Below are 12,854 nucleotides of genomic sequence, written 5' to 3'. Positions count from 1 at the left end.
ATAGGATACAATAGGATAATGGGTTTGGAATAGGGCCTTGGAGATTAGTAGCTCTAAATCTATGGTCCAATTTATGATCATAATTGCGTTCCTACATAAGAAATCACCTGAGCACAATTTAAGAAAAGAAAAAGTATGTCTATATTTTATGTCATGGAAGTGTAAGAAGTTTAAAAAAAATCTAATAGCATCTGGTTTTGATAAACATGACAAAACACTGTAACCAGACACATTATCTGAGATGACATTAATGTGAAAGCAGCTCTGCCCCTCTTAGGACATTTGATCATTTAGTTGGCTCCCAATGATTTCATATCTTTTCATTACCAGGTTATCTATTTTCTCTGATAAGGACCCAGTGGGCACTTAATCAGCTAAGGATGCCTCATGGCTCAGGTCACTCCATGTTTTATTGAATGGAAAGGAATGCAAGTTCATTACCTCAAAGAGGAGGCTGCTCACTCCTATGGTTATTCAGGGTCAATAAGTTCTTCTGTTGAAATGAAATACTTATGTGTGAGGTCCTCATCCTAGGACCACTGAATAAGAAAAGAAAATATATTAAGCTGCCCCAGTTGAGTAAAATAATCTCTTGAGGGTTCATTCTATCCCAGGACAAATCATTTTTTCAAGCTTTAACCTTAAGGGTCAGCTAGTCCAATATCCACATTTTACAGATGAAGAAACTGAGACCCTGAAAAGGTAAAGCACTATATAAAAATCAAATATTGTTATTTTCCCTGGAGGACTTCAGTAACAATCCAGACAAAAATAACATAGTTTGACAAGATATATTGTGATCTATAATAGGTAGAAGGAATATCCATGTCAGTGAATTCCTTATCTATCAGAATATTGTCGTTTTAACTGAAATTAAGAAGGATAAGTACAGGAACACTATGTGTAGAATGACACAATAACATAGACTAAAAGAATAGTGGATTTCAGAAAGTCTTTTCAGATCAAACACTTTTTTTTCCTATGTATGGAACATGAATTCACAGATCTATAGTTCAGGAAACTATTAGGATATCTACCCTACATAATATATTTAGGCTTTCTTTGATTTCCTGACAAAAAGGATACCAGTGAAGAACTTAGCTTGTCCTAAGGAAGCACAAAGCCCAAGGGTTACTCAGAGGGTTGCATTTTATTAACAATGCTTTCCTGAATAGTCTACTGAAGACCCCTGACATTTGGGTGTCAAGATGTTGTCCTCCAATCAACCCTTGCCCTTGACATCTGATCAACTTAAACTTCTCTTCTTGCCACTGTTGGTTCTGTCAACTCAAAGCAATATACATAAAGACTAAATCAACATAAAGGAAAGGGCATTAAAATAAAACCGAATGTATAATTTTAGTGGTCAAACATCTCTAGAGAAGACTTGAGGAAATGTACTACCTCGATTGCAGAAGTAGAGGAATACAGGTATCGAATAATGAATACACTGTCAGACAGGGTGGATGTGTCCATTATTTTGCAGATTTTTTTCACTTCTTTTTTAATCATTGTTACAAGAAAATACTTGGGGGTGGAGCAGAAGGAGGACATTCAGCAAGGAATATGATGTTGGCAAATGTGCAGGTTTGTCTTGCTTAACTATTATTTACTACAAGGATAATGGTGTGTTTTTTTTTAATAAAGAAATGGATTGGTGGGGTTGGGGAGCTAGTAATAATGTTACCCCAAAAGGGAAGAAAAAGAAAGAAAAGAGTGTCACTGAAGCCTTTTTCAAATGCACAAGAGAACAAAAGGAAGTTCAAAAGAAAATATAATCAGTACATATTTAAAATATGTTAAATTTATTATATAAGTATATATTAATAGTTAAAAAAGCAAGTTATACGTAAAGAGATACACAGTTTTACCTCTTATCCTGTTCCTGTTCTATTTAGTATATTGAAATATTCTTTTTTAATTGATATGCATTAAATTCAGAAGAAAAATAAAATTTTTAAATGAATATGATGTAAAAACAAAAACCATTAATACTTTTAATGTATCAGCAATTATTTCACTTTCTCTAGAGTGGCAGAAATACTCATTTGGGTTTCATAGTATGCTTCCCAGAGGCCAATGTGTCAAGGGTCTCCAGCAAGCTGTTCAGGAAAGCATTGTTAATAAAGTGCAACACTGTGGGTAACCCTTGGGCTTTGTGCTTGTGCCTTTCACAGGCTTAGCATGCCAATAAAACCCTCTGGCATTCAAAACACCATTCAGTTTCTTCAAGCATCTCAGTGAAGAGCTCTGGGTACATGTTTTTTATTTTTTTTTTTTTTAATGAGGAAAGTAAAGGTCAGAGAGATTCACAGATGAGTGCCTGGCCCACAGAAACTCAGCCAATGGAATGACAAGAAATTTCTAACAACTAAATAAGCAGGCACTCCACTTTTTATACAACAATGCCTTTTAGCTGCAATATTATAAGGGAAATTATAATATTGCGTATAAAATCAGACTATTTATCAAAAGGCAATTTATTAAGAGAGAAATATTTCCTAGGGTCTTGGTTAATAGTTATTTTTTTTTCTATCTGACTCTTTTGATAGTTTGCTATCCAGGAACCATAAAATAATGAGGTTATAGAAGCATAGACTTACAGGTAGATGAGAACTTAGAGGTCATCTGGTCCAACCCTTTCATTCTACAGAGGAGAAAAACATCTCCAGAAAGGTTAGTTAAATGACTTGCTCAGAATTATAGAAGCAGTAAGTGGTAGAGCTGGGATCAAAACTTGTCTCACTAATTCCAAATCCAGGGTTCTTTTGACAGCACCATGCTATAATTTCTTTTTTTCTTTTAACTCTTATCTTCCATCTTAGAATTAATACTATGTTTTAGTTCCAAGCCAGAAGATCAATAAGAGCTAGGTAATGGGGGTAAAGTGACTTGCCCAGGGTCACACAGCTGGGAAGTGTCTGAGGTCCAATTTGAACCCAAGACCTCCCATCTCTCAATCCTGGCTCTCAATCCACTGAGCCACCAAGCTCCCCCCATACAAGCATTTCAAATGTGTTCTTTCACTTGCTTAGACATTCAAAATGGCCATTCATTGGCTTATCCAAGTCATTCATATACCTAGATTCCAGTTCAGTCACAGGTATGACCAAGTTAACTTGCTCCAGGGCTCAACTCAGCTACTTCCTCTACTAAATGCCTTTTCCCAGGCTTATAATTCCCCTTTCCTTGAAATTTGCATCATTATATTTGCATATGTTAAATGTATCCCCTTTTTGTTATTATTGTTCAGTTGATTTCAGTTGTATCTGATTCTTCATGACCCCATTTGGAGTTTTTTGGCTAAAATTCTGGAATGGTTTACCATTTCCTTCTCCAGTTCATTTTACAGATGAGGAAACTGAGACGAACAGGGTTAAGTGACTTGCCCAGGGTCACGTAGCTAGTATGTTATTGAGTCTAGATTTGAACTCAGGAAGATGAGTCTTCTTGACTTCAGGCCAGGAAGTCTATCAATTAAACTACCTAACTGCTCTTAAATGTGTCCCTTAAGTAAAAACTAAGTTCCTAGAGGACAGAAATAATTTTTCATTTTGTATTCCCAGCACTTGTTACAGGCTGGCATTACATTCAGAGAGCACTTAACAAAACATTTTCAAATTGAATGAAAACTTCTGGGTGTCAGTTTATACATTTATCTTTGTTTGATGGGATAATTTCTAAACCAAGCCTAAGAAACTGTTAGTGGACACATCTTTATGGTTCTTCTCAGCTAGCAATCAAAATAATATATTCTCCTTATAGGGCAGAGTCAAGATGGTGGCTTAGAAATATATTCTCCTTATAATTTTCATTTAATAGTTCTGGAAATTAAACCTTTTATATATTTAAAAAGATATATATCTTATGTGATATTAGTAAATATGCAAGAAATCTAGAAATAGCTGTTTCGTGCCATCAAATCATTACCATTTCATTATATGACTAATTATGCTTTTTTAAAAATACCTGTAATGAAAATAACAACAAAAAATGTGTCTGTGGCCATAGGGATTGTGTGACATAGAAACATTTAACTTCTCTGTTCTAATATGACATAGGCATGCTTTTGAGGAACAGATGTAGAAATCTTTCCTTTAAAATTCTCTGCAATAGATCAGTCACTAAATATAGTTTAATTTTATATGAATGATGCAAGCTTCATATAGGTGAATTCAGGACATCTTAACTAGGAAATCACACTAGGTAATGCAGGTGGGGAAAGCCCAATCTTATTTAAATAATTCATCTTTGCTATAGCTTGGCTGATAGCTAAGGGATTAAACTTTGCCAGGAGCTGAGCTCACTGGAGACAAGAAAAGGAATAGAGATATGGAGGAGGGGCACTCTAGGCAGCAGCTGGTTCAGGTCAAGGATGGGAAATCAAAAGCTCCTTAAGAGTATTAACAATAACTTTGTTAGTTTCTGCTTTATCTTTAAGAATGTGTGCTTTCATTACTCATGAGCTTTTTATCTGAAGAAATTGAGAGGAAAATAAGATGGATGATGAGACTCAACCTTGAAGAAGTGGCACAAGATTCACTGGTCCCCTACAGGATTGGGGGTGCAGGTAAGTGGAAGATCCAGAAAGCCATAGTCATGCCAAACCAGAAGAAAGCAGGTCAAGGTCATCTGAAAACAAACTAAGTCACTGAAACTAAACAAGTGCCACAGGATTGTTTCCAGTATGAGGGATGAGCCCACACACACACTGGAGCCTGGACTTTGCCAAAGATGTTATAATAGGAATAAACAAGAAACGAAACAATTAAGGTCAATGCACGTGGGACGTTTAGTGGGGTGAGTTAGTCTATGAGCATCATAGTCATAGGAGTAGCAAGGAACACCTCTTTCTCTAGTCTTATGTTCAGTGAAAAAGTTAGGTCTAATATATTTGAGCAACATGTTTTTAGCTGAAGCTAGGTAGACTCAGTAATTAGATAAATGAAGGTTTTCTCTATCAGAGTTTTCTCTGGACCCTGGAAGGTCACAAGAGAAAATTGGGAAACAGTAGCACATACGGGAAACTCACTAGAAAATGGCAGAGCTAGAAGACAAAAATTTGGACATCGTCTATGCAAATACTCTTGTTTTCCAGAGGGAAAAAAAAGTAAGTGGTTTGTCTAAAAATTACATTACCAGTCATTGGAGCATTGGAAGTAGGATCTATTTCCTTCCTCTAAACCCAATGCTCCCTCCTCTAAATTAGTATCATACATCTGAAAGTTGCAAAGCGACACGGACACATCATCCGCTCTGCTCCATAATATTGCTGTAAAGATACAACCAAAAGCAACCAGTGTATATATTTTGAAGCATCCAGTGTATATATTTTGAAATGCTTAAAATGTAAATTCCATGGTATAGTAGAAAGAGAGCATTATGCTTAAGACAGGAGAAGTGGGGTCACATCTCCCATCTGGTACTTACTACTTACCAGCTCTGTGGCTCTGAGCAAGCCACTTAACTTTTTTTTTAGCTTTAGTTTTCACATCTATGAAAGGGGCATGATGATACCCCCAGAACTTGCCTCAACAGATATGAGGAAAATATTTAATAAACTAATATCCTGCATCATAGATTTAGAATTTAGGCTAGTTAAAATCTTTCCTAAAACAGAGGAGGAAACAAAATCAGAAAGTTCTTGTGACTTGATTAAGATCACACAGGTGGTAAATGGCATGGCTGAAATTTGGACCCAGACAAGACAAATCCACTATTTTCCCCACCACGCCCCTGATAAAAGTGAGTTGTGTTTAATTTGGTAATTCAAATTGTTTCCATTTTAAAATAAGAGATAGGGCCACAGACCGAAGAGAGAGACATATTTCTAAAACTTATCCAATTATATCAAGGAAGTATAACCTAAGTAATCCTTCCATTGAGTCACTATTTAATGACATGTCATTTTACTTTAGCAGCAGGAAGCCCTTTTTCATGATTTAGAAAGGAAAGACTGTGTGCATGGGGAAATCAGATCCTATTCAAAAGCCCAGGATATCAAAGCATTGGAAAAATGCAGCAAAGTAGCCCTGTGACTGCTTGATTTGAGCTTTTAGTAAAAAACTATTTCCATATTTTCTTGAATTCTCTTGTTAATTAAGAAAATTATTTATATGCTGCTAAATTAACTCCTGATGAAGAATGAAGAGAGCAGAACCAAAAGCACAATATACATAATGACTGCAATCACAGCAGTGAGGACAAGACTAAAAGGAACATAATTCAGGTCAAATACAATGAATGTTGGTTCGAAATGATAGAGATTTTTTTAAAAATACTTCTATGTATTCCATTAAAAATGGTAAATTATAAGAGTGGGAAGTTACATTTGCTGCCAGTTATAATCGCTCTATGTTAGACAGTTTTAGTCTTGCCTTTTTAAAGGGAACAACGCATGATATAATGGAAAGAACATTGGTCTTAGAGCCAGAAAGACCTGGGTTCAAATCTTGCCTTTGACAGACTAATTGGCTATGTGACCCTAAACAAATCAATTAACCTCTCAGTGCTCTAGGAAGCACTCTAACCCTTTGAAACTGTGTATAAGTTGTAGAGAATAGGCTGATATATACTAACAGATTCATGAGGAAATTTCAGATATCAATGAAATCACAGATCTAGTCCACATTCCTATGTTTATGGGGAACCTAGTATTGTTTATTGAGGAGTGATATTTCAAAACCAAATTTTAAATTTTGAATTAGGTTTTAAGTAATAGAATCTTCCCTAAAATCCTGGAATACCTTGATTATCAAACTTTTTCATTAGAAAATGAATTCTCTCCATTATCTCTATGGCAGCTTCCTAGTTTATCATGTAACCAAAATTTTTAAATGAGCCCTAAAACGTTCTTTTAAAATATGCAGTGTTCATTATTATGATTATTACATTATAGTCATAAAAATCACACTTTTAATGATATTTTCATCATAACAATAAAATTTCTAATAAAAAGGACCATATGATAAGATTGCACATGGCACTGGTCAGCCTATCCAGAACAAAAGATAAACATATAGTCATATTAGGAAAGTTTTGCTTTAGACTAAGTGAAGTTGGAGCTAAATGACTCTTTTCGTTGGGCTCGTGTCACTATGGACAGTTCTTTATACTCTAGGAAGCTTCACAGCATGAAAGACATGACTTTAAAGAGTTGTTGCTTTTTTTTTTCTTCTAATGGGTCAAAGACAGGGAAAAGTATTTGATAAATTCAGCAAGTCTGGCTGAAATCCATGATTTATTCTAAGAAATCTCCCTCTCTCTCCTCTGCCCTCCCTGTAACCACCATGGCTTCAGGAACACTTACTTTCAATGGCTTTGATTTTATTTTCCCATGGTATACATGCCTGCTTGAAGATCTCAAAATCCTTAAGAAATTTCGCCCATTTCTGAAAAGGAGAAAACACAATTATTGGTTGTCAGATGATTGAAAGTCAAGCCAAATGGAGAATGGACTCTTCCAGGGCTACATGTGGCATCAAGTATGTGATCCAATGGGCTGCCATGGAGCACAGACCCTTCTTGCAAAGTGAGAAGGGATATGGCATAACGTTTCAAACCCCTTTACCCATTATCCACCCCTATCGCAGAGCAAGTTAGGTGGCACAGTGGATAGAATGCCAGGCCTGAAATGAGGAAGATTCATCTTCCTGAGTTCAATACTGACCTCAGACAAGGTATGACCCTAGGCAAGTTACTTAATCCCATTTGCCTCAGTTTTCTCATCTGTACAAATGAGTTGGAGAATAAAATGGCAAACCACTCTAGTATCTTTACCCAAAAAATCCTAAATGGGGTCACAAAAAAATAACTAAATACAACTCAACAACAAACATTTCAAGACAAGGATGCCTCTAGTCGTTCAGTGGAGGAGAATATAAAAGATTAGATAGTAAGCTCCCAGTAGGCAGGGATTGTTTCCTTTTTGTTTTGTTTTGTTTTTTCTATATATAACCAACATCTAGCTTACTGCTGGGCACATAGTAAGCATTTAATAGATGTTTGGTTATTGATTAATTGATTGAATAGCAGAGGTAATTTTAAATCTATAGTCTGGGGTGAAAGAAACATCCTTCATGTAAATAAGATAGGAACTATGGAATCATCGAATGCCAGAACTAGGATGAATCTTCGAGATCAGCTAGTCCAAATCCCTCATTTGATAAATTAGGGAACTGACACCCAGGAAGAGGAAGTGACCTTTCTTGGGTTATTTTATGAGTTAATGGAAGAACCAGAGATCACCTGATACTCTTCCCATTCTCAATATACTGTTCACCTGGTTTGCAAAGGGGAGTCCAGGATTCCATAAAATTACCCAGAGAGAACTAAAATAATAAATAATTAAAAAATAATAACAAGAATCAAGTCTATGGTATCAAACATGCAAAAGCAGAACAATCCAAAATCATGCACTGTCCCCTACTTCAAACTCAGCTCTAGCTGGACCTTGATTTCCCTGATTCTTTTCAGCTTCTCGTTAATGTTGTTCCCTCCACCTGCTGCCTTGAATTTATTTGATATATTTTCATATATTCACATCTTGTCTCCCCTGATAGAATGTAAGTTCCCTGAGAGTAGGGACTCTTTCACTTTTGTCAATAAACTCTCAGAATCTAATGCATAGTAAGGACTTAATAAGAGCTAACACTGATATAAAGCCCACTATGTCACAGGCACTGTGATAAGCACTTTACAATTGATGGAACCTTAATGTGGAATTATGATGTTTTTGTGAATTAATTTTCTCTCTACTCCCTCCCTATTAGTTGAGGTCAGGCTGAAACAGTCCCTCCCTCCGCCTATGAAACTGGGTTGGTACCTCCCTTTTTTTGATAAAATCTTAAAGGGATAAAAGGATCTAAGGAAGGCATGACCCTCTTGAAAAGATTAAGGGAAATCAACAAGCTCTTGCATTCATATTGAATTGACTCAAAGTAAAGTGACCCAGCCTCATGGCAGGGAAGAAAAGATGGGCTGGAATTTTCCTTGTTTGGAAAAAGACTTCCTCCTCCTGTGATGAAGTAATGAGAGAGGAGCTGAGATCTCCTCATCCACCTCATCAGTGGCTATTTATCAGACATACGTGTCTTGGGGTGTTGAAGAAAGGGAATGAGTAGTGAGCTCACAAATGATAGATAAACCTGCCAGATAAAGGAAGCCTTCTTTTGTGCTCTGACCAAATTAGGATGTCTTGACAGGTTAATTAATAAGTAATTTTAAAATTAAGAACTGTGCCTTTCAAGAATGTTAATCACTTAAATTTATGATCTCGATTGATCCTCACAATATTCCCCAAGAGGCAGGTGCCATTATGATCTCCATTTTACAGATTAGAAAACTGAGGCAATAAAGAAATTAAATGATTTGTCTAGAGTCACAAAGGTAGTAAGTAATAGAGGCCAAATTTGAACTCAGGTCTTCCTTTTTTTTTTTTTTTTTTTTTTTTTTAGACATTTATTAATATTGAACTCAGGTCTTCCTGACTCCAATCCCAGGGTTCTGCTCACTGAGACATCTACTTGCCCATGACTAATTGATTCAGCATGAATTAAAGGGCAGAAACTTTACTCAAACGTACAAGAAGCAGCAAGGGTGTGCTGGAGCCTGCTTCAAACAGCTTCCAGGAGCCTATTGATAAATTTTCAGCATGAGCATCTACACCTTAAAAATGGGCAAATGCTAAATATCAGAAAATGATTTATTGTGTACTTTTTTTTCAGAGTCAGTTGTTAATTATTTTTATAGGGGTATATGGCATAACCCTGGCAAGCATGAAAGTTTGCCTGGTATTCCAACTGGCAAAGGGGGGAAAAGGTAACCGTATATGCCACAGATCAACCATACCTAGAGATAGCTCTATATAAGCAGCTAATTCTGCACTTAAGCAAAAAAATATTCTATTCTAATGGTATGGCAGGCTTGCAAAGGTGGAATAGGAGCAACATATTTTCCTGCCCCTTCAGCTTCATGTAACTGAGGAAAGTACCTCACTTGCCCCACTTCTGTTCCAGTAGTACCTAGGAAAATGAGATTTGAATGTCAAAGGGCAAACTCCCCAAACAATAATAGCATATACGTGGTTCTTGCTGCTATCATTTCAGTTGTTTCCTTTTCTGGAAGTGACTTCCATAACAAAGAAAAGTCAACAAATCTGAAAGTGTGAGAGAGAGGGTCTAATCTCATAGATAGAACAGCCACTTGGGCCACCTGGATTCCTATCCTAAATAACTGTGTGATCATAAGAAGACTATTATCTGTCATCTCATGGAACTTTATGGAAGTCTGCCCATAGGCAGTTTTGAATGTTCTGAGACACTTCAGAGATTACTTTGGTCAACTCCTCATTTTACAAAGAAGAGAAAAGACATTCAGCGTGATGATTTGGCCAGCCTGGACTGTGAGAGGAAAGACTAATTTATTTTATATATATATATATATACATATATATATATATGTATATATATATATATATTTGGGTATCTCTAGTGCCTAGCAAAGTACTTAGTGCTGATACTTAGTACATTTATTATATGTTGGTTGGCTTGACATTATTTGACCCAGAGAAGCATTAATGGTGCAAGTTTTTTGAAAGTTCTAGACCTGAGACTCAAGGACCTGGGTTCAACAAATATCTCTGATGTTTTATGGTTGTTTGTTTTATTTTATTTTTCTTATCTTGGAAAAGTTCTTTAACCTCTGTGGGCCTAAGTTGTCTAATGTGTAAAATAAGGAGATTGGACCAAATAGCTTCTGAGTTCTCTTCCAGTTTTAGATTTATTTCAAAAAAGCCCAGAGGGAGAAAGCATGATATGGAAGGAAGAGTCCTGGATTCAGAACTATGTTTACTTCCAAATCTACCTTTAACTACCTGTGTGACCTTGAGCAGGATACTTCTCCTCTCTAGCCCTCAGTTTCCTCAACTGTAAAACCAGAAGTTCTAAATCTGTGATCTAAGTGGCAAAGCTAGGCTAGAACCCTAGTCTTCTGGTTCCAATTCCAGTGTTCTTTCCATGAATTCTATTCCCATTTATAGTAACGTTTTGGGTGTTTTGTGTTTTGTGTGTGTGTGTTTTTTTTTACAAAAAAGTCAATACAATGTACAACAAAATACTGCCTATTATTCTATTCTTCCTCATTTCCCCTTCCCTTGCCCTAAAAGGGTTGATTCCCTTACCAGGGAAAAGCTAAATGTTCTTTTGATATCAGATATGAACAGAACACTTGGCTCTTCAAGTAAAAGTATGCCTGGAGACTTGGTCTCTCTCTTTAACTCCCAAGGAATAAGGATGTAAGGGATAATATTTATATTGTATATAAGTAACTGGAAGACACAAGTTCATCCTTCACTATTGAAAAAATCCTTCTATAAAATACTTACTTTCTTCATCATCATCTTAAATGCAAACCACCGTTTTCCTTTTCCTTTCCCAAGGGCCCCTTCATTTGCACTTACATATTCTTTCGCTTCCCTTGCAAGAGAAAAAAAAAGTGAGAAAGGGAGGAATATTAGCTGACATAATGTTATGATGGAAAATTATTTCCCCTCAACTAAGCATTTTGAAAAAATTCCGTTTCAAATGTAACGATGCCTTTCAGACATTTGAAGATCTTCTCCATTTATCAATATCATAGATATGGAGGAGCTATTGATTCTATCTTCCAGAGTGGTAGTAATTGTTATTTGTACTTACTTTCCTCTGACTTAAATCCTCTCTAGTCAAAAGATTGCTAACATTTACACATACTAGTGCGAAGAAGACCTCAATACCAGCATCACTCCTAAACCCCAAGGCTGAGACCGAGATGGCACTGATCCACTGAACCCCCAAGAAATCTGGTGAGATCTCTAGTCATCTGTTGTCCGGAGAAGCAGCACCAGAGACAGCTTCTTATGGGTGAGATATATCAGAATCTCAAAAAACTTCCAAGATAGAAGGATTTGATCTCTTTTGAAAAATGAATAGGCTAAGAGAACAAAAGCAAGCTGTAGTTGTTGTTGAGTGATTTCAGTTATGTTTGGCTCTTCCTGACCCTGTTTGGGATTTTCTTGGCAAAGATACTGGGGTGGTTTGTTATTTCCTTCTCAAGCTCATTTTACAGATGAGGAAACTGAGGCAAACAGAGTCAAATGATGTCCAGGGTAGCATAGCTAGTAAGTGTATGAGGTTCAATTTGAACTTTGGTCTTCCTGAGTCCAGGCCCAACGTTCTAATCACTGTGCCACCTGTATGCCTACAGCCATCTGATAAATTATATTAACTGGTATAGCTTCCCCCAGAAAAAATAAAGCAAAAAAGAATAAGAAAAAAAAAAGAAAATTCAATGTATGCCTAACTTCTTTTAGTCTTGCTTCCTAATTTTTACTAGGGCATTGCTTAATTTCTTTTAGGCCCTGAACATGTGAGGCTGTGCTTAATTTAATAGCTAAATATACTACAGCAAGGACTTTCAGGCTCTCAAGTTCTATCTAAGAAGGATCTATTTTTTGGTCCCTGTGACTTGTAAGCTGTTGTAAATGACACGAGGATATATCTAAAACAGCTAAAAGCCGGTCTTTGGGTACTCCAGGATTTTACTCACAAAGGAAATGGAAGGAGAAATTTTCACAACATTCTGGCACTTTGTGAGCTGATTTTAACACCAGATTCATTTCCTGGTTTTTGTATTTTTTTTTTTGTTGGCACAGATAGAAAAGAAAGTTTAGGGCAGACTGACATCAGAAAAATGAATTGCCCATCAGTTTGCAAAACAGAAAAACCTTGCATTAAAAAAGAAAATTAGAAATAGGATGTCCAACTCTGCTTTACAATATTTCTTCTTAAACTGAGTTCTTTGGAAAGTACACCATG

At 36.3% G+C, this 12,854-nt stretch overlaps 1 protein-coding gene across 1 annotated transcript in view; it reads right to left on the bottom strand.

Annotated features, from left to right (window-relative positions):
- Positions 1–12,854, bottom strand: part of TMC1 (transmembrane channel like 1) — a 185,692-nt gene that overhangs the window by 121,308 nt on the left and 51,530 nt on the right. The window contains exons 5-6 of the mRNA XM_044678499.1: positions 11,384–11,474; positions 7,310–7,391 (exon numbers count right to left, since the gene is read on the bottom strand). Coding sequence (XP_044534434.1) covers positions 7,310–7,391; positions 11,384–11,474 — 173 coding nt within the window. The remainder of the gene's footprint in view (positions 1–7,309; positions 7,392–11,383; positions 11,475–12,854) is intronic.

This window comes from Gracilinanus agilis, chromosome 1 (assembly GCF_016433145.1).
Source record: "Gracilinanus agilis isolate LMUSP501 chromosome 1, AgileGrace, whole genome shotgun sequence".
Classification (NCBI taxonomy): domain Eukaryota; kingdom Metazoa; phylum Chordata; class Mammalia; order Didelphimorphia; family Didelphidae; genus Gracilinanus; species Gracilinanus agilis.
Note: the sequence above shows the minus strand (reverse complement) of the source record. Positions and strands in the feature narration are given on the sequence as shown.